At 39.6% G+C, this 22,727-nt stretch overlaps 4 protein-coding genes across 6 annotated transcripts; 2 read left to right on the top strand and 2 right to left on the bottom strand.

Annotated features, from left to right (window-relative positions):
• Positions 1-685: 685 nt before the first annotated feature.
• On the bottom strand, positions 686-2,673 carry LOC115661834 (uncharacterized). Its single transcript, XM_030584032.2, has 3 exons — positions 2,152-2,673; positions 1,697-1,876; positions 686-1,298 (listed from the first exon to the last, which is right to left on the bottom strand). The coding sequence occupies exons 1-3, from the start codon at positions 2,470-2,472 to the stop codon at positions 903-905; spliced, it is 897 nt and encodes a 298-aa protein (XP_030439892.2). The 5' UTR covers positions 2,473-2,673; the 3' UTR covers positions 686-902.
• A 3,041-nt stretch (positions 2,674-5,714) lies between these two features.
• On the bottom strand, positions 5,715-6,915 carry LOC115661830 (F-box/kelch-repeat protein At1g57790-like). Its single transcript, XM_030584029.2, has one exon. It carries the CDS (start codon positions 6,913-6,915, stop codon positions 5,878-5,880), a length of 1,038 nt encoding a protein of 345 aa, XP_030439889.1. The 3' UTR covers positions 5,715-5,877.
• A 2,576-nt stretch (positions 6,916-9,491) lies between these two features.
• On the top strand, positions 9,492-10,376 carry LOC115661831 (F-box/LRR-repeat protein 25-like). Its single transcript, XM_030584030.2, has one exon. The coding sequence runs from the start codon at positions 9,492-9,494 to the stop codon at positions 10,374-10,376; it is 885 nt and encodes a 294-aa protein (XP_030439890.2).
• A 3,919-nt stretch (positions 10,377-14,295) lies between these two features.
• Positions 14,296-17,968, top strand: LOC130134860 (uncharacterized). Of its 3 annotated transcripts, none has more exons than XR_008814374.1 (4): positions 14,296-14,503; positions 14,582-14,677; positions 14,771-14,863; positions 16,827-17,393. XR_008814374.1 is itself a non-coding variant. In XM_056302613.1 (4 exons), exons 2-4 carry the CDS (start codon positions 14,603-14,605, stop codon positions 17,564-17,566), a joined length of 333 nt encoding a protein of 110 aa, XP_056158588.1. In that variant the 5' UTR covers positions 14,296-14,503; positions 14,582-14,602; the 3' UTR covers positions 17,567-17,968. The 3 variants fall into 3 exon arrangements, 1 of the variants encoding a protein (XP_056158588.1); XR_008814375.1 differs by having other exon boundaries at positions 16,811-17,393; XM_056302613.1 differs by lacking the exon at positions 16,827-17,393 and adding an exon at positions 17,402-17,968.
• The last annotated feature ends 4,759 nt before the right edge of the window (positions 17,969-22,727 follow it).

The raw sequence follows: 22,727 nt of genomic DNA, 5'->3' as shown, positions 1-22,727 counted from the left end.
TCAATATGTTCCATTGTCACCCTCCCATTTATTAGTTTACTGAAATTTGTCGTCATTGAGACCGTTTAATCAATCTACGTCTTTAGCAAAATGCCGGGGTGTTTACAATGAGGAGTTCTTTCCAACATTTCTAATTGTTGAAAATAAGCCTCTCCTTTGACCGATCAAGTAGCATTTTCTCTCATACCAAAAGTATCTGTGTCCTCTAACCATCAAATAGCTTTCTCTCACCTATTTCTTCTCAGCTATTACCTATTTCTTCTCCCCTCTCTCTCTTTCTACCCTTTCCACATGCAAACAATTTCCAATTACTCCATCGAAATTCCATAACGAAATAAGAGAAATACTTTAATTCGATCATTGTTCTTCAATGTCATATTCATTCAATTTCATTTCCATTCAAGTAATATTAAACTAAAAACTTGAGAATTTTTTTTTTTACCAATGCCATATACTTACGCGCTCTTATTGTCTTCACTCACAATATCAAAAAAAGACAGTGGACAAAGTAGGGGTATGTATCAATGGTTCATGAAGACAAAAGGAAAGTGATGAAGACAGCGGGAGAGTGCAGAAAGTGTGAAAATGTAAAGATTACCACCATATCCTTCAATTGAATCAACTCATTAATTAATATGAATATTTTAACAAAGATAACAGCACAAAATTTTATGGTCAAATTTATTGTCACTGTCATGTGATTTAATATGGATTCCTTAGAACGACCTTACTTATGTGAAGGGGGAATTTCTTATAGCAACACGTTACTAAACCTTGTAAAACAATTCTGAAACAAAATATAATTCCAAAACTTGCTTTAAAAAACTGAAAGACTTACATGAGACATTACCAACAATAGATCAAGCTAGTTGATGTTGTGGCTTGCTGTATTCCTATTCCAATCAGGCATTCTCACGGCTGATGGACAAACATTTTGCTGTTACTCTGACTCCTTTCTTTTGCGCTTTCCATACCCTTTTTCTAGCATGCCTAGAAGTTCTGTGACACTTTTGAAGTCGCCGGGTCACTTCAAGCAATTTGCATGAATCAACTACCTCAAGATCATGATCTTCTTGTGAATTACGATTCTCACCTTTAATGACTATATTTTCCAGCATAAATGCATGTTCGAACAAAAACTTTACCAACATGAGCACTTCCTCATATTTCAATCTTAAACAACCATAAAATCCAAAAATCTCGACATTCTTGAGCTGCTGAGCCCAATGCTTGAACTTCTTCTCTATATGCGAATAGCTCTCATGATCAACATTGCGAGAGTCTAAGTCAGATTCATACTGCACATGGATAAAAGACAAAGTGAACATTCCAATCATCAAATCAGCTCTGTAGCAATACACTATCATATTAGAGGAGATTATAAACAAGGGAAACCAAATTTGGGCACTCAAGTTCACCAATGCACGCACAGTCTTTTCTTTGCCACCATCACAGCGGCCTTCAACAAAAAAAAAAAAAAAAAGACTCCATGAAATTGCCAGTGAAACTTTCGATGCACTAAAGAGGGAGAATTTGAAACATAGGCTGCGACACTTGTGAAACTTTCAGAGGATTATACTAGTTTCACTAATTCATGGACTTAAAAGGAAAAAAGGAAGGGAGAGATTTTGGATGGTGCATTCCAATTAATCCTTTGATATATCTAAACCTGTGAATTGAAGTTTAAGGAATATACCCATAGAGAGCTCCAATCAGATGGCTCAAAAATAATGACCAGCTTCTCCAAATTTGGTGTAGTTGCTAGCATATTTGCTACAGCAGGAAAGCTGAATTGGCGAAAGGGAATGTGTACAGTCATACACTTGCAATTTGGCAGCGAAAACAGCACGTCTTTCACCTTCAGAGGCAACATAACCTAACCAAATCAAAAGATAGAGCCAAATCACCAAAACAAAGTTTGAAAAGGTCACATCCTTATATTTACTACATTACCAAAGTATAACTTGGAATGATAGAATATAGAGTAAACTCTCTCAAATACATCACAAACCAGTACTTTTTTCTCATAGAAAATTGCACCAATATAACACATAAACATCCATAAGCATTGGCAGAATAATGTCCGCTATCCTAAGTGAAAGCTACATGGAAAAGATAATGTTCATTATGAAGCAAGATGGTTATGCTCACCCGAAGGCACCAAGCACCAAAAACAATTTGAGAAGCATTCTGCAGCTTGCAAAGCATATCCTTTAGCAGGCAGCAATCTGATTTGGCTGGACTGTCAAAGTCTAATTCAGCTTCAACTAAGGACGGTGCTTCATTAATTCTCATTATCTCATAAAAGAAATCCACTTTCACACGCAATGACAGCAAACGAGGAGTCGATATCTCCAAGGGGGATTCCACAACAGTAGAATCAACCACCAACTCTCTCAAACTTCTCGATTGAATTCCTTTTACACCCCGACATCCGATCAATTTCAAGTATTCAAGAACAGGGCTGCCCATCAAAATCTTCCTAAGCACATCATCACTCACGTTTTGAATGGACAAGGACTTAAGTGAACTCCAACTAATGGTGTCGCTGGATGAGACATGACAGCCTCTCAAAGATAGCTTAGTCAAAGAAGAGCAATTATTAAGCAACGGAGACAATATGTAACCCTTCCACCAAATATCCCACCACAAAATATTCAATTTGAGAAGAAGCTCTTCCACTTGATGATCTATCGCAAAGTGAACCCATGAATCAATGTTGGGGTGGTAGTAGTCCACGTCAAGGTGGAATATTTTCACCCTCCGCCACATATAGCGCCTCAAAATGCTGTCCACAAATGCATCATCATAAGAAGAGACAAAGAACCTGAGATTCGAGACAGTGGTCCAAACAGACCGCCACCTTTTCGACAACACGCAAGTCTTGACGACGTCCCTCGTGGGCAAAAAGGAGAAGACGTGATGGATTAGGCAATCGGGCAAGAGACTGATGTGATCCTCATAACCTTTTCGGCATATGGTGGTCTTCAAGGAAGCAGCTGCCATGGCTCACGAATGGATTCTAGGGTTGCTGTTTTTCTCTATTCGGTGAAGCATGGACCTTTGCCTGATCACCCTAAATGTTGAGATTGCTTCCTTAGGTTATGGTCGAGACTCGTATATCATAACAAGGAACTTCAAAATTTTCTGCTATACTTATCCTTCCATATCTCCACAAAAATAAAAAATATATGTTTTATGCATCTGATAAAGACTTAACATGGTGCAATCAACCAATAGGATTGTTTGCTTGATATGCATTCAAATCTACTTATATCCATTGTATATTCTATTAATATATTCTAATGGTAAAGATATTTAATTTTAATTCATAAAGAAGAGATTAAATGGATGTAACTTATTTTAAGTGTACTTTTTTATATTGATGTTGTCATATACCCAATTTTAGATTTGGTTATTATATTCGTAAACAATTGAAGCATTGGCTTACAATGAACTTGATTAAAGTTGCAAGATGTGAAGAACAACCGTGTATGGATTTTATAAGGGAGACGAACTCATATTAAATATTTTTGTGTATCCCAAATATCTGATCAATGCTGACTCCAAAAAGTCTATTGAAAATAAATCCTGATTCTTAGTGAGTAAACTGAAGTGGAGAAAGAACAAAAAGAGAAGCAATGTGAATCCTTCATCATATGACTGTGTATAAAAGAAAAGGTGCCGAAATAATTGAATGATACTGCTTGACTGGATACACATTGTGTTGAGGTATGAATCTTGAGTTTTTTCGATTGGCAAAAAGAATATGGAGCGAGTTAACAAGGTTGGCGCCGTAGGTTGAGGCATAAGGAGAGGTCCACTCAAGAGTTGGAGAGTCCTATCGACTGCATGCAAACTGCTCGGGATGACAGCTACCTGCACAACCGACAATCTAGATTCAACCAATTCTTAGAACTTTTAGAACTTGTCTTGGCTTGGTCAAATTTCAAAACTAGCTTGCCGTGATTTTTTTTCCCACGTCTATACGTGTGTGCCTTTTCACTAAAGTTATTATAAGCCTCACATTCAATTACACAAAGCAAAATCAGGGGTATTATCGCTAAGGAATTAGATGCGTGGTTAAGCATATTTTCCCTAGGGATATTACCCCTATTTAAATCATAGTCTATCTCACCTAGGGTAACCCCCGCGGGCACGCTCATCAACCTATGAGTGGCGCCTTACTTAGCAAGTGGTAGCATGGATTAACGTATATCCCCAAGGATTAGTTGAACCGAAGGTTTGGATAATACTCTATGGAGATATAAATGAAACAAATTAAGAGCCTCTTTGTTTAAGCTTTGTGAAGTGTAAATATTAAATTGCATGTGAATCTACATATGTAAACAGTTGCATGTTTGTACTGTTTCAAATTTTAACGAAAAAAAAGTCAAATGCATGTGTCGCGAGACTTGGTATAAATAAAATGTAAAAGACAAATACTAATTCAATTGGACTCTAAATTTATGCACGTACGCAATTTCATCATCTCATAGTAGGCGGGTAAATACCGAATTGATCCATTCTCAGTCATTGTGACACTTGTGTAATTACCATACAAATTGAACCTGGTAATGTATTTTCGATTTCAATATATGATGTTAAATCTTGAACTCCAAGCTTAATTAAAGCACAACTCCAGCTATGTGTGTGGGTTACTAGGTATCTATGTCTCTTAAGTGAATAATATTTGCATTAATGATAGTAATTTAATTAAGATTGCAATGTGCCATGGATTATGGTACGAGACGAGAATACTTAACAAAAAGTAAGTCAGCCTTTTCCATCACAATGATTTTGATATGTAATCAGGTCTTTTTAGTAGATTTCCCTCTGAATTACATATGATGATTTAAATCGACCAATCACCGAGTTAGATATCCAAGGTTTCTCACAATCGTTCCATGCAGTCCAATAATCTATGTTCAAAGAATATTTTACATTTTCTTGTAGAATTAATTGCAAAAAATTAGATAAAGTTGCTAAGTTCTCTTAATCTACAGTTATCTAAATCTATCTCTATTATATATAACCAATTTTTAGATGATCAAAATATCCTTACCCCATCTCACTATAAAAGAGTAAAGAGGACAATACATATAATTAATAATTAAATTTTGAATATCCTTAGGCGATTACCTAACAAATGTCCAATTTTATTCTTGATGAGCACATGTCCTTAATTTTTAAATTCATTTTTAGTTTCTCCTACTTAATATATCAAAAATTAAAATCTAAACAGATGGTTACTACAAATATGGGTAAACTAATGATCGCATATTTTTGGATGATTTTTCTTTTAATCCAATGACTAAAGTACCTATCGTTGCTGCTGAATAGGGGTGATCGGTTCCTGGTCCGATCATGTCCAATGGAACTGGTCACTTAAGGTTTATTTTACTAATTTTTGTCAATGAATTTATGTCAATGGAGTTCACTTAGGATTTAGTTTACATTTTAATAATTTTTTTGAAGAAATAAAAAACATAAAAAAAGTATATATAGTCGGTCCAGTCCGGTTCGATCCTGCTCGAACTATGGTTCCACTTTTAGGAATTGAGAACCTGGACCAAACTGGCATCCGAGCGGTTCTTGGTTTGGGGTCGATAGAATAGGCGCAAGGAAACAAAGCCGCTAGAGATCCTTTCTTACAATTGGCATTTATTAAAGCAAGTTAAGCAAAGTTAGCCATGAATAATTTTATAGGAAATAGGAACATTCTTTGCAGACCGCCCTGAAAATATATCTGTACTCACTGATCCGTTGATCGTGTCCTGTAGGGCCCTTATGATCAAGGGTGGAGATGGGCCAAACCGATCGAGTTGGTTTGACATCTAAATCTTTCTATTGAAAAAATTCCACGAAGTACAAAAATCAAAAATCAGGTTGGAACCATTCGCCAGCACAATGCCACTCAACTTTTCCGTCGTCCATGCTGTAAATCTTGTTCTTCTTATCTATGTAATCTATGAAATAGATGTGGTTCGGCTTCAAGCAAGACTTGGGGTACTTGGCGTTGAACTCCACCGAGAAGGAAGAGTTGTAATTTAAGAAGAGAGACACGTTCCCCAGGCTCTTGACCTCTTCCAGAGTTCCCTTCTTCAAATCCACTTTGAAAACTCGGATCACCGGTGCATCACCTTCGCCCTCTATCTGCCAAGCCACCAGCAATGAACCTAAACATTCCACGAGATACCCACAATGGCGGAAATTCTTCCCTAGAGCTAGTTGCAATTGCATGCGACCCTTTCTCTCGTTAAGAGTCATTATTCGGTTATGCGCATCCAAGGCCACAAATAGCCCGTTGTAATGAACGAGTCGAACCACGCTGGACCGAGGCAGATGTGATTCTATACTCACTAGCGTCCATGCATCTTCTCCTGATCTGAGAAAGGCAAACCCTAGTGGTTCGTGATCCATAAGATCACGATGAATAGAGATCATGGCTGTGTAGCTCCTGGACAAAAGAGGGCTTGAGGACAACGCGATCGTGTGGATTCTGTTGGGGCCGCGCTGGAGCCTCTTTAGCCAATCAAGGTCCACCGCACGGAGAGGTGGCCTGCAGCGAAGCTTCTGCAAGGAGGGGAGTTCGATGCGGTTGCCCAAAAGCGGATTGAAGATACAGTGGCGGTCCCCCTTTAACACGAGTAGCCATCCCGGGGGAGACATGGTCGCAACTCGAGAAGCTCGCAACTGGAAAATTGTTCCTCCAGAGGGGATGGAGAATTCAGCTATTTGCTTGCGCGCATAAGTCTTGCGCCACGGGGCTTCCAACATCGCCTTGTACTTCTCTTTGGTTGCAGCGGACCGCCACGATGTGCACACCCCTCCGAAAGCTAAATAGTCTTTCACGGCTAATCGACAAGCGATGAGTTCCAGGATCTCTTGCGGGAGTTCTTCCCAATTCGCCATTACTTCGTCGCAGATCGAATGATGAATTTGCCTTGTGTGCAACTTCCTTGATGAATTTATTCCTCGAAACACAGCGGCGGGTCCTTTCTTATGTGAGGAAGTACAACTTTGGGGAATTCAATTTCCTTTTTGGTGCAGGATTGCCCCAATCTAACTTCCTCTTTCAACAAGTTAGTTCACAAATCTTATCCCTTCTTTTTAATTTCTTGGCTGTCAAGATACAGACCCCTCATGGTTAGATGTTTTAAGATTTAAATCTTTTATAGCATTCAGCAAATCTAAAAGATACTTTCTTTTTCAAGCTGATATGAATAAAATCCATAAATAGACCCATACATATTATTTGATTGAGTGATAACTGCACCATAGTAAAACTATGCATGAAATTGTAATTTGTAGGCACATTGACTTTTAACACTTGAATCTTAACTGATTAAGTATTTACACTTTATAAATTTAAATTTAGATCTTTGTCATGTGTTGGATGAGTTAAATCCTTCCTACCTTGTAAAAGAGTTTGGGTTTATTTTCTTAAATACACAAAACTTCAAATATATTTCTTCCTTGACATATTTATTTTTCTTATTTTTCTCCTCTTTTCATAGGCAATATTTCAGTCAACAAAAGCGATACTTCAAATTAAGTAGATCTTTGTCAAAACAAGACAAGGGCGGGAGAAAGGTGCGTTGACAAAGAAGTAGCGAGGAGTTGTAATTAGGCCATTACACCTATTGCGGCAAGGCAATAGACGTTATCTACTGGTGACATGATTTTTTCAAGGGGATAATAATAGTAAAAAGTGCCTAAATTTTTGCCCCATGTACAATATCATATGAATTTTTTATTGGTGTAATTAGGTCTTTCGTCTTCTGTTTAACGTGCAATGTCGCCATTAATAAAAACCTTTCTTCTTTCTTTTATACGGCGGTTTGAAATACTCAACTATTAATAAAGTAAAATCCGACAATAACCTTCACAAAGAAAAATCATGAAAAATCTATACTTACGTCTGGAATAAACTCGAACTGTACATAAGAATAAAAGTCAAAGCCATAACTTATAATAATGAAATAAAAAGGAACCATACATAAGAATAGAGGTACTCAATTGTTGCTTATGATAATCAAGATAGTTATCAAGTAATGCACCAAATCCCGCCTTCGAAATTTGAATTCAAGAAAATCGTCGAGTATGTCATGGATATTCTCTTATCCTTTCCTGTTACAATAAAATTGAATTTATGCTACAAAAATGGATCATGTATACCTCTAGTTATTTGCTGTTCAAAAATTCCTATCCAACCATTTACATGTTATCTTGTTCCTCAAGAAATTTAAAGATCCTTTTTCTATTTTCCTTCACTCTCAATGCATGTGTTCTAGTTTTGCTGGAGAAGAAAGAATAAGTACGTACAACTATTGACGTTAGACTAAAGGGAAAGTGTGGAGTGGATCCGTTCTCCAACGTACAGTGCTGCGTATCTCGTATTTCGAGTATACAATGTGGCCTTGACATGTGCATAAGTAATCGTGGAAGAAACAGAAAAATATTCAAAGAAATCACTAGAGAAGCGAAGGTACCGTAATATAATGTATATATGACATTTCAAACTTGTATCTTCCAGGTAAAATGTTCGTTTTCTATGGCCCATTAATTATGTCTTCTTCTACTAATAAAAGCTATTTCTGATTTTTTTTTACCTTTTAGTCGTTATTTTTCATATATCTATTTAGCGTTAGCATTGTTAATGTCACTTATCTCTACGTTTACATCATATTTTAAAGAATCTCAATCAATTTCATTCTTCCCCAAATATTCTTAATTACTTATTTTACACTTATTGCGTCCATGCACGGATGCCTAAATTAACTCCGGTATTAAAATTTGAATTCAATCTTTCCCACAACAACCATCCTAAAAAATTTCTAGTTTTGAAATATTTTTCTCTTTCCATATATATCATTGCCATTTCTTTGTATCGATTATTCTTATTAATCATTTCTTAATTAGTTAATGAAAGAAATATTTTTGTCTTTTTGTTTATCGAAAGAAAGAAATATTTTGTCATAAAGCGATTTTTCATAATCTTTCAAATGTTAATTTCCTGCCTAGAACGCTTACCGAGCAATAAGACTCCGTGTTTGGATGAGAAGAAAAGTATTGAAGGAAAAAGCGATGAGGCTCATGAAAGCTACAAATAACAAATCTAAAGGGATGATAAGATTCAAATTGCCTAATTTTTGTCGGTAAGTGTTTTGTATAGCAATTACATCATGTGGCAATTACACATGGAGCAATGAACTGATAAAAAGTGATAGTTACCAAATTCAAATGCAACAGTAGATTGGTCGGTTAGACTAAGTTAGGAATGTAATCGACGCATTAAATTTTTTTTCCTTTATTTACAATTACCGAATTAAGGAAAGTGGAGGTCTTTGTACTTCTTCCTTCGGTATTCTACCGTGAGCAAGCAAAACGGAATTGGCGTGAAGAGGATCATACGAGTCCCTTGCCCGATTAGGGTGATCATGCAGACTCACCAAATAGAAAAAAAACCTAGAATCCATTCATGGTCCATGGCAGGTACTTCGATGCAGACCATAAGACGAGAAGATGATGAGGATTACATGAGTCTCTTGCCAGAATGCCTAATCCATCACATCTTCTCCTTTCTGACCATGAGGGATGTCGTCAAAACTCGTGTTTTATTGAAAAGGTGGCGGTCTGTTTGGACAACCGTCTCGGACATCAAGCTCTCCGTCTTCTGTTATGCTGACTATAGGTTTGTGGACGAGGTTTTGACCCTCTACGCACGGCGCAAGGTGAAAAAGTTCCACCTTGACGTCAGATTATTTCGGGTCTGTGAACATATTATTTATTCATGGCTTCACTTTGCCGTTGATCATCAAGTTGAACAGCTTTTTCTCAACGTGGATACTTGGTTTAAGTGTTGGTCATTGCCTCTACCTCCATTCCTTTATGATTGCTCTTCGTTGACGGAACTGCAATTGAGAACCTGCCATTTTTCATCTCACGAAAGTATAAGTTGGAGTTTGCTTAAGTCCTTGTCCATTGGCACGGTGAGCGGTGATGTGCTCCGGAACATTTTGATGGGCAGGCCTGCTCTTGAATACTTGAATTTGATAGGACTCCAGGGTGTAAAACAAATTCATTCGAGGAGTTTGAGAGAGTTGGTAATTGATGTTTCTCTGGTGGATTGCCCATTGGAGATTTCGACTCCTTGTTTGCTGTCATTGCGTGTGAGTGGGGCTCGTTTTCATGAGATAATAGAAACTTTTGAAGCACCGTCTTTAGTTGAAGCCGAGTTGGATATTGATGGTCCAGCCAAATTAGATTGCTGCCTGCTAAAGGAATTGCCTCACAAGCTGCAGAATGCTATTCGAATTCTTATCGGTGCTTGGTGCCTTCAAGACAGCTTTTTGCTTCCAGGTTTCTTATAATAGTGGACATTCAGCCAAAACTGGGTGACCAGCAATCAATTTGCTTGATGGAATTTTTGAAAGAACAAACGGTACTGCCTTGTGACTTGTGAAGTACCTAAGAGAAGTTTAATCTCTGTATTTCGTCATTCCAAGTTATACTTTGCAAACGTAATCGCAATTGATTTTATGAATCTTTATCTGTACATATGACCCTTTTTTTCTTTTCATGTCTGTGATTTTTACCTTTCGATGTGGTTAGGTTCTATCACTTTTGAAGGTAAAGGAGGCGCAGGTTTTGTTGCCGAATTGCAAGTCTTTGACGCTACACATACCCATTTACCAATTCAGCTTTCCCGCTGTGCCAAATATGTTAGCAAGCACACAGCATCTGGAGAAGCTGGTTATAATTTTTAAGCCATCTTCTAACGACATCTCGGTATTCCCTCGCACTGTACCTTTTAATCATGCAAAGGGATGTAATTGTCTTCATTTTATCAAGTATTAGAAGTCTCTGCATTCCTATTTCTACTTGATTTGATGAATTAGTATAATGCTCCTGAAGTTTAACGACAATTACCACTGTGATGGTGACAATGAGAAGATTGCACTGGCATTGATGAACAAATTACTATTAGGTTTTTTTTTTTTTTTTATCGAAGAAAATACTTGCTTCATTCATCGCTTTAAGTGATACCACTATTATATGAAAAATGTCACGCCCCGAACCCCTTCGAGCACGCGACATACTTCTCTGGTCGAATGATGCGACATCCCAGGGTATCGCCGACCCAAATGAAACTTATCAGAGATTTATATCAACAGCGAAAACCACCAATACCCGGACGATAATAACTGGGGTAATCAGGGAGAATGCACATATTCATTTCTCATTCAAACTTATATAATATCCATAATTTACAAAACCACATATATACCAGCACACCGCACCGTCACACTACATACCACCGATATCAAAAAGGATCGATAACCTGGGTACCCTATCACCAAAATAGTACACTTCAAAAGTCTATTTCACAACCCCTACACTTGCCCCTACGCCCTCTACCTGGCGTCCACTCTGAGTCTGATTCTTCGTTCTTTGAATCTAAATCCTCCTGAGTCTCCTACTCGTCTGTCGGGTACTCTACCACGTTAATGTCGGTGTGCAATGGTATTTCAAAACGCTGCGGCGGCGGCGGAAGGTTCATTGATCAGACCGGGGTTCTGAAATGTTTGGTTGAAACAACCATGAGATTACATCTCAATAAGTACACCCCTAAACCCTACTTAGGCTATCACGTACCTCCAGACAACACATACTTGACACAAACAACCAATCATACTAACGATCACACGCGAACCTACCTGAGATTGTTCATACACCTCCCTGCACGTCAGATAATAATACAGCCAACATGCCACAATGATGCATCATTCATGTCGCAACACCAAAGCATGTAATATGAATTCACATGCATCAATGCATCACAATCGCGCGTGCCTCGATTATAAGGCAAAACCCACTTGGGCACGTCTCATACCATGCCTAGTAGTTTTTACCCTATAATCGAGCACTACATCACACGATACAACCACACTCGCACACTAACTCACACCATGCATCAACTTTCGCAATCCTCACACGTCCGACCAAGTCCAGCTCACTCCCAACCTTTCCACCACTACCGCGCCCGCGTAAAACGCATCAGGCCAACGGTCTTCTGACCTCGTCAGGCATCGTCACCCCGTCGGGCCGGGCATCGTCACCTCGTCAGGGACGGCATCGTCCCGCGTAAACGAACACGCCTCAGGACGAAATCCTACACTCAACTTGCCTTCACTACCGCGCCCGCATATAACGCATCAGGCCAACGGTCTTCTGACCTCGTCAGGCATCGTCATCCCGTCGGGCCGGGCATCGTCACCTCGTCAGGGATGGTATCGTCCCGCGTAAACGTACACGCCTCAGGATGGATCCTACCCCGCGTAAACGAACACGCCTCAGGGTACCACTTTTCCGACCATTCCAATCATCTCATACCATCGTGCCACACGTGCCACACGGTCACACATCACACACGGCCACACAATCCCATGCCACACATGCCTTACGCCAACACACATTACCATCACACAATCACGCCACACGGCCACACATACTTGGCACGCAGTCACATACAATTTCTCGTTCATAAAAATGAACATCCATAGAATCAGGGTAAATCTGGGCAGTTTACACAGTGACCGAAATCCCATCAAAATAAATAGTAAACGAATTCCAAAAATTCTAAATTTTGTATATATCATAACAAACATCCTGATAAACATTTCTTATGAAGAACACGAAATCCGGTTCAATCTGCAACCATGCCTTTTTGTCCCTCGAAATCAGACCAGAATCAGTTCGCTCTAACAGACTATTTTGTCCTCAAAATACATTTCTTTCAACACACAAATCACCTTGAAAAGCTTTGAAATTTTTATATGTCATAGAATTAAAAGTCACCAACAACTTTTGTGAAGGAATTTTATTGAAAATAGATCTGGAAAATTTTATAAAAATTCGACAAGACAAGAAGGTCGGGATGAATAGTGTTCCGGGCAGTTTTAAGACGGTCTGAAAATGGGTTTTTGTGCGATCCAAATGGCCTCCAAAAATTCCAAATTTAAAATATGTTATACTTCAAGATGTTGGGAGCAACTTTTATGAAGAAAATTTCCCCAAATTCGGCCCACAAAATTCTCTACAAAAATAGCAAACCGAACGGGTACAGTAACCGCGAATCCGAGAATCACACCAAACCTCAAGGATTCAAATCCTAATTGATTTCTACCGAATTTCAACTGCCAAAACTCATTCCACCATGTCCAAACTATCATCCACCAGCCACCTGAACATCCATAAACACAACAAGGGATCAAACTCTCCTCTAATCCATTTACAATCACTTCCATCAACCCCTAAACTACCCTAAACCGCGCCTAAATGAGTCCGTTAATACCCGATATTCTAAATAGAGTTTAGGGCGTGACTTACCCGAACTCTAGACTAACTCGGCTAGAGCGAGAAGGGGGAACGGCTGGCCGGTGGCTCACGGCGGCAGTGATCGGCGTACAGCGACGGCACGGCGGTGGCGGCTTGCTCCGGCGAGCGGCTCTGGCGATGATCCTCACGGCCGAGCAAAAAGGGGAGATGGTTCGGTGAGGGAGAGAGGAGAGGAGGGGGAGTGTTGGCTTGGAGGGGAAGAAATGAGGAGAGAGAGAGAAATATTGGTCTTAAATAGTGATTTGACCGAACTTTGCAAATTCCAATTTTGCCCCTAAAACACTTGGTCCTCATTAATCCAAGCCAAAATATCCAAGGGCGTTTTGGTCCAATCTTTTGGGGCTGATATTTATCCACAATTAATTCCCAAATTTAATTTTCAAAATCCCCAAAATTCGGAATACCCAAAAATGGGCCTAGGGGCAAAATCGTAATTTTCCGGTCTCGGGCCGAATTTCCATTTTTCGACCATACCGACCCCAAATTTCATTGGCCACACTAAAATGACGTCGTCCTCATAAAAATAGTCGCGCACGACCCCGAAATTCGACGCCTAAGTCCGGATCCAATTTTACGATCAAAATTACTCGATTACAATTTTAGGATCTCTCACTAACGGGCGGCTGCTTAGGGAGTTACGCGTATCGACCTAGGGTTACTCGAGTCGTGACGGTCTCGATTACCGGGAGAACGCGAGGATTTATCGCTAGTTCCGGAGGTAGCAATCGTTCGAGTTAAGTTCGGGATTTGTTCGCCACGCGTACTCTCGGTCGTGCAGAATCACCCGCGATCCGATCATACGTCATTGGCCAAGATGGCTTATCTTGATCTGTGAGGGCACTTATCAGACAGCTACAGTCTGACTCAAGCTGGTACTTTAAGTGAGAGCACGAACTAAAGTGGTGAAGTGCTTCCCAACAGGCTAGGGTTTCGATTTGCGCCGGAGAAGACGCTCGCACCTTCTTTGCAAAACCGTCAACGATCTTCCCAGAGGCATCTCGGCATACACAGGCGACATTACCTTCATTATCTCCTTCCAGAAAGGACCCATCAACGTTAATTTTGAGGGTACCTTCCGGCGGTGGCTTCCATATGGCAGGTGAGTGAGCGATTGGTCGATTGTGTTTTTTCTTTCCCGGGTTCCACTTCTCGAAATTCTTGCGTGACGCCATGGCAGTTTCCACGACCCACCTCGGCTATGGGTTCTGTTGACGAAAGACGTGATTGTTTCTTGACTTCCAGATGTTCCATACGATCTCGGCTAGTAGCTCAGGTGAGGGATTTTTGTTAAAATTGTTTCCTTTCTCTAGAAACCATTCTTCCATTCGTCTCAAGCTTTTATCTGTGAATGTAATGTTCAAATCAGGGTGCGTCCAAACCTGTTTGGTCCATTCACAGAGAAGAAAGATATGTTCTACAGTCTCTGGGTGCTTGCGACAAAGAGGGCATAAGGGCTCATGTATGATTTTCCTTGTGTGCAAATTCTCTGCTGTGGGAATAGCGTTTTGGCACATACTCCAAATAAACAACTTGACTTTCAGAGGGGTGTTCAGGTTCCATATCAGATTCCATAGTGCTTTTGGTGGTTGATAGGAAGATGTGGCTCTGTGTGGTTGTTGTTGTTCATCCGTCACTCTTGCATAGTTGTAGCTACTTTTCACTGAATATTGTCCTGACTTGGAGCAGGTCCACACTAGCTTGTCTTTCTCAGCGTTAGGTCTTAGCGGAATTGCTAATATTTGCTCAGCTATCTGCTCATCGAACATACTCTTTATCATCTGTTCATCCCAACTATAGTCCTCCTGGTTAATTAAATCCGCCACTTTCTGAGGTTCCCCCTGTCTTGCCTCACCTCCAATTATTCCTCTCTGAAGCCATTGATCATTTCTAATGCTTATGTCTTCTCCATTACCCACACTTCATTTTACTGCTTTGGAGATGTGCTCTCTGCCCATTAGTATGCTTTGCCATCCCCAAGATGAATGTGACCCCTTTCCTGCATTCCAGAAATTGTTATTGGGGTAGTAGAGCCCTTTCAAAAGCTGCACCCATAAACTTGATGGGTTTTGAAAAACTCTCCATGCTTGTTTACCAAGCATTGCCTTGTTGAAGGTTATCAAATCCTTGAATCCCATTCCCCCGCTATCCTTTCTTCTTTTCAGAACATCCCATCTCTTCCAATGTAGCCCCGTCTTGGATTCGTTGTTTTTCCACCAAAATGTTGCAATTTTTTGTTCGATCGAACGACAAATGGATATGGGGATTTTAAAAATTGACATTGCATAATGTGGGAGGGCCTGCACCACTGCTTTAATTAGTATCTCTTTTCCTGCCTTGGTTATTAGTTTCTCTTTCCATCCTTCGAGTTTCATATTGACTCTTGTCAAGATCCATGCAAACATTTGCTTTTTCGTTTGTCCCCAATCTGATGGAATCCCCAAGTATTTTCCTGTTTTTTCTATCTCCGGCACCCTTAATTCATTTGCCATATTCCTGCGAAGACTCCTTGGACATTCGCTGCTGAAAAAAATCCCTGATTTGTTGAGATTTATGGCTTGTCCTGTTGCGAAGCAATACTGGTTTAAAACTGCCCCCACATTTTGGCATTCTTTAATCTTCCCATCTAGGAAAAAGATGGAGTCATCTGCAAAAAGTAAGTGTGACAGCGTGGGACAGTTTCTATTCAACTTGATCCCAGTGATGCTTCCATCTTGAACCGCTTTATGAAGTAGGTTGGATAACACATTGGCCAAAATAATGAAAATATAAGGGGAAAGAGGATCCCCTTGGCGTATCCCTCTTGAGGGATGGAAATAGGTCAAGGCTTCCCCATTAAACTTTATGCTAAGAGACACTGAAGTAACACAATGCATGACCCATGATACCCATTTTGCACTAAATCCCATTTGCAGCAAACAAGCTTCCAAGAAATCCCACTCCACTTTATCGTAAGCCTTTTTCATGTCTAGTTTGAGCACTGCTTGGAATTTCTTCTTTCTTTTTCTAGTTCTGAGTTGATGTAGCACCTCCTGCACCATCAAAATGTTATCCTGTATTTGCCTTCCACTAACAAAGGCGCTTTGTTCCTCCGCTATCAAGTTTGGCAGCCAAGGTTTTAGGCGGTTTGCCATTACCTTTGAGATGATTTTATAGCTAAAATTGCACAAACTGATAGGCCGGAATTGATCTAGACTTTCTGGATTTGGAACTTTTGGGATGAGTGTTATGTGTGTTCTGTTCAAGTGAGGATGAAACGTACCCGATTCAAAGAACTCCTTTACCATGTTGTACACATCTTGCTTAACCTCCTCCCAGTAGTGTTGGTAGAATTGTCCATTAAGTCCATCTGGGCCCGGTGCTTTAGAAGCTCCTAATTGGAACACAGCGTCTTTAACCTCCTTCATAGTAACTGTTTCTGTCAGGATTTTGTTCATATCGCTCGTAACTATGCGTGGGCATTGGTCTAAGATCGGCTGGAAATTTCTTTGTCCCACTGAGGTATAAAGGGACTGGAAGAACTCCAAAGTCTTCTGTTTAAGAAGCCTAGTGTCATGAATCCACTGATCTTCAGTAATCTTTAACATTGAAATATTATTCCTTTGTCTTCTTTGTATGGTTGTTGCATGAAAGTACCGAGTGTTCTTATCTCCCCATTTTATCCAGTTAAGCCGAGATCTCATTCCCCAATACATTTCTTCCTGTCTCCAGAGTTTGTCAATTTGTAATTTCACCTCGTGGACTCTCTTCCTGTCATACTGAATATCGGTTATATTTGTTATAATCTGAAGTTCCTGTTTTAAGGCGTTGATTTGTCTGTGAGCATTCGAAAATTTTTTCCTACTCCATTTAGCAAGTGCTCCTGATACCATATTCAGCTTTCTCAATAAATCTTCTTTTTCTGCTACTGGAGAATTCCACACTTCTTTTACCAGCTTGCTGCACTCTTCCTCTTCAAGCCAATAGGCTTCAAATTTGAATTCTGTTTTCCTTTTCACAGGTTCAGGCGATAGAGACAGTAAAATTGGGCTGTGGTCTGACCCTATCGCAGGTAAGGCATAGGCTTGAGCTTCTAGGAAAAGAACTCTCCACTCCACACAACAAAGGACTCTATCAAGTCGTTCTTTCACAAAATTATCCCCTTCTCTATTGTTTGCCCATGTGAACGCGCACCCCTTACATTCCACTTCCATTAATGAACATTCATCCAAAAAGTCTTGAAATGCCGTTAATCGATAGTGTTCAGCCGTCCTCCTTCCAACCTTTTCCCAGTGATAGAGTATTTCATTGAAATCACCCAAGCAAATCCAAGGAAGATGATTGCTCAATTCAATGCTTTTCAATTCCTTCCACAAAATTAGTCTTTCCTGAAATACACATGGCGCATGAACAAAAGTAATTCTCATGGGTTTATTACTGCCATTCCATGTGCATCTCAAATTGATTAGTCTCTCTGAAGCTGAGTCCACTGTTATAGTAACCAAGTCCGTCCACATAACTACCAATCCCCCAGCTATTCCTACTGGATTCACAATGAAGCAATTCTGGAAGTGCATTCTTCTCTTTATCTGCTGCACCACATTTTCGTTATTTTTGGTCTCCATGAAAAACAACACATTAGGCCTTTCTTGAGCTACTAGAGTTCTCAAAGCTCTGACTGTCAAGGGTGTGCCTAACCCCTGACAGTTCCAACTTAAGATATTCATTTGTAAGCCGGTGGCTTATTAAGTCTAGCCACCCAAGCCCTTTTACCACGACACTTCGAGGCTATTATATTCGGGGCACCTCAATACGTTTGGACTTCCTATTCAATTCTCCAGTCAACTACTACTCTAACCAACAAAACTTGATCTCTTCTGTGAACCGCTGGTCAATCCAAATGACGTCATAGCAGCAACCAAAACAGATGCTTAAAACCCAAAAACTGCAGTGACGTGATACTAACCTCTCTCTCTTACAGGCATTTTGTCGAACATGCAGTCAACGCCACTATAAGACAACGACGCAATTTTGGTGCAACGAAGGTGAAACGTGAGGTGGTGGAGGTGATGTAGGACTGGAGGCGCAATAGGGGAGGTGGAAAGACTCTCAGATCGAAATCGAGAGAGGAATCTCCCATGAAAGGGAAAGAAAAGCTCCCATGAAGGGAGAGCAGTATATAGAAGCTGCGACAAGAATGACAGCACAAAATCGTGGGGTGGTGGAGATGATGTAGGACTGGAGGCGCAATAGGGGAGGTGGAAAGACTCTCAGATCGAAATCGAGAGAGGAAGCTCCCATTAAAGGGAGAGAAAAGCTCCCATGAAGGGAGAAAAAAACATCAAGGAAGAGTTACTTGAGCAACAAAACTTGCTACTTTTAAAATTACTATTAGGTTCCCTTGTATATGATTTCTCTACTGAACTAATTACTGTGAGGCTGGAGATTAACCAACTCCTTTTTTTGCCAGTTTAAGTTGGTAACTTTGACAATGGATGATTATGGTTTCAGGTGATTAAAACATCAAGATGCGGAAGCTAGATCATGTTTTCTTTGAAATATTCACTTTTCCTTTTATGTGCGCAGTGTAAGTTCTGCCCAGGCTTCTGCAGAATTGATCACGAATGCTATTGGCATTTAAAGAGGAACTTCAGGCTTTGGTCTTGGCATCTCAGGAATGTCGAGATTTTTGGGTTGGATGCTTGTTTAAGATTCAAATATAGGGGTGTGCTCCCATTGGTTAAATTTCTTCTCGGACACGCTAAAGTGCTAGAAAAAATGGTCCTCAAAGTTGAGAATCATAAATCACGGGCACATCTTGAGGCAGTCGATTCATGCAAATTGATAGAAGGAACGCCACAAATTCAAAGGTATACAGAGCTTCTAAACATGCAGAGGTTGTATTCAGTCATCTGGAAAGTTTGCACATCGGCCTTGAGGATGCCTGTGGTGAAGAGGGTTAACGATGTTTGAAGTGCAGACCCGAAAGTTCGGCTTTGCCTGTTTATATAGCTAGCTAGCTTTGAGTCCTCGTTAATCGTAAAACTGGTTCAAAAGTTGTTTTCAGTTTGAAATGTGTGGAGACGAAGACCTATATGCAAATACGCTTCTTTTGGCATTTCTCTTCTGCAGTATTCAAGACAATTCAACAATAACTTCAGCACCAAACCTTCATGAAAAAAATTCCCATAGAAAACTTATGCTTACACTGAAAATAAACTTGCATCATACAAAGTATAGATATGTCAACAGTTTTATGTTCGTAATGTTTCAAATTTTAAAAGACGAAGGACAAATACTTGTGTCGCAAAAAATAACAACTAATTCAGTTGGACTCTATGTTTATGGACGTATGCAATTTTTTATCATATCATAAATACCGGATATATCCATTCTCAATCATTGTGACACTAGTATAAGATTTTATTCATGTGGCTCACGTAAGATTATGTGATCTTCCTCCCTCTTTTGAGAGCCCATCATCAAGAAAAAGATGATATGGGACCAGATCAATGGTTGCAAGGGCATGATAGAGTAGTTAATCAACTCTCTGAAAAGTATTTTATTAGTTGAAATGTCTGTTGTCCGGTAATTTACAGTGTCTTGTAAAGGTGAAGCTTGGTCCGGATGCAGCAAATTCCGTGTTGGAACCACTATATATCTCTCCCTTAGAATAGCCTTGAAGGCCATGTTCGCCACCTTATAGTTTCGCGATGCATTTGAAAGGGTTTTTTTATCTGGTCTCTTTGAAGATTAGACGAGTGGAATTATGGTTTGGATTTGACTCAAAAGATACTTGAAGTATAGTTTTATCGCAAACATATGGTATCAGATGATTGACTTGCGACAAAGGAGTAGATACCGGAAGGGGAAGGCAGCTTTATATGGTCTTCAACTCTATGGCCATCTCCAGCTCTCATATGTGTGAATGGAGCACCAGCTAGAAGCATTTGAAGCTGGTAATCCATTTGCGGTTTCAATATATGATGTTAAATCTTGAACTCCAAGCTTAAACAAAGCACGACTCCAACTAATTGTGTGGGATATTACTGGATATCTATGTGGCTCTTAAGAGAAAAATATTTGCATTAACAATAGTAATTTGATTAAGACCATAATGCGCCATAAATTATGATTCAAGATGTGAATGCTTAACAAAAATTAACTCGGCTATTTCCATTGATTTTGAGACGTAATTAGGTCCATTTAGTAGTTTTCCCTTTGAATTAGAAAGAATATTTTACATTTTCTTCTAAAATTAATTAGGTCCATTTAGTAGTTTCGACTTGTAAAATCATTTCACTATTCTGAAAATTTTACATATTTTATGTTAGCAACATTTTAGAAATAAAAAAAGAAAAAAGTCATGCAATGTAATTTATTCTTGATTTTTTTATTAGCCTTTTCTTTGATGTTAGCTTGGATACATAGCCAGCTTCATTTCTTTTCTAGGGTAAACCCCTGTGGATGCAAATTTTCGTTACATCCTATGAGCTAGTTTTCCACTTTTCAAGAGAGCAACCAAAGGAATTGGCCTATTGAATGAGCAAGGCTCTTTTTCAACGTTAATGAACTCTCCATCCCTCTTAGCAAGGTTGGCACTTGGTAGGGCTGATCATCAAAGATATAATGAAATCACCAAAGAATTCAACCTATCAACAGATCTCCAAATGTTCAGAGTTGTATGTGATTCTGAAATAACTTTAGCTCAATTTCGAAGTTAGTTCCGGTGACCGGCCACCGATTGTGTTTTTGGTGTTGTAACAGATCTGATCTTTTGGAAAAAGAGAGCGTGCTTATAACTGTAGGTTGTACTCTTGTTGTTTTCTGGTTTTGTTTTGTTTTGCAGCTCTTTGGGATTTGCTTTGCTTGGAAGTGATCTTGACTAATGAATGAAATTTTCTTTCGACCAAAAAAAAAAATCTCCCCACAAGGTTAGAACAACAATTCCTAGTTCTCAGGAGGTATCAAATAAATAACTACTTGAATCGGGATATTGGGCATAAATATTTTAGTGACCCATAAATAGCGACCCTAACCCTTCCGAATGCGGTCCTATATCTAAGAATTTATTCCGTCGAACGCATTTCCCCTCAATCCAGGAACAACGAGATGTCCTTGTCCAAGCCAAAGAGATTATGTCAAATAGTCCCGACAAATGACGATTAAGACAAGATTCAACAGTTTTGAATTACATAGCGCTCGTTTCCTCCTCAAAAGTTTCGCATGCAAACTACATTAAATTTTCAAATTTGCTGCCCAAGGCATCCATCAATCAAGTGAACAAATGTGAAAGGTCAATGAGAATTTGATAGAGTTAAAGCCGGGTACTAATTAGGTCCTTTCTTATGTTGTATTGGAGAGAATGTCAGTCCTATGGAAAGACCATCTTGTCAGGATTCAGTTTCCTAACTACCTCGTTTCACAAATCTTATTGCCTTTTTTTTCCATCTAATGGAATTCCTTTGGTGTGGCTGGCAAAACACAATTTCCTCTTGGTTTGATGGTTTAAAATTTTAGTCTTATTATATAAAAAAAGTAAATTGAGTTTTTAGCATCAAATTATATAATTCCTTAACTCTTTAATACTATTCAACTTTTAAGTTTAAATCTTCCCTTTGTACCTTCTTCCTTTGTAGAAAAGTTTAGGTTAATTTTCCTAAATTATTTCACTAAACAAGTAATACTTATAATGTCACGTCCCAAACTCCATCGAGCGCACAACACCCTCTACCGGTCGATTAAAGCGAAATCCCAGGGTTATCGCCGACCTCGCTTAATCGTCAGAGACTTAATGCACGGCGGAAACCACAATCAACCCGGACAATAAAATAAACTGGGGAAAGTCAGGGAGAATATACATATTTTCATTATCAAACTTATAAACTATTCACCGTTTACAACCACCATGAACATTTGCACACCGTATACTCAACCACCGACATACAAAAGGATCGATGACCTGATAATCAAACCTAAAAAAAAATGGCACTCTGCAAAAACCTATTCCGAACCCCCATACTAGTCCCTACACCCCTTGCTCGGCGTCCATTCGGAGTCTGACTCCTCGTCCTCTGAATCCGAACTCTCCTGCCCAGTTTGCTCCTCGGAGGGCTCCGGCTCTGCCTCAATCTCAATCGGGTGATTAATGTCACCCGACTCGGCTGGAACCTCGTACTCATCCTCCTCAACTAGTCCCTCAAAGACATTGTACTCAGGCACGAAATTGGGATCCATATACTGCTCATATGGGAGTATATACTCCGGTCCCTCCTCAGGCTGCTCAAACTCGTCAGGCTCGCTCTCAGGTTCTATCTCGGGCTCCACTTTCTCTGGTTCCTCTTCCT

The sequence above is a fragment of the Syzygium oleosum genome, unplaced genomic scaffold (assembly GCF_021117445.2).
Source record: "Syzygium oleosum isolate NSW1041296 unplaced genomic scaffold, Sole_v2.1 Sole_v2.24, whole genome shotgun sequence".
NCBI lineage: Eukaryota > Viridiplantae > Streptophyta > Magnoliopsida > Myrtales > Myrtaceae > Syzygium > Syzygium oleosum.
The sequence above is the reverse complement of the archived record's forward strand: the minus strand, read 5'-3'. Positions and strand labels throughout refer to the sequence as shown.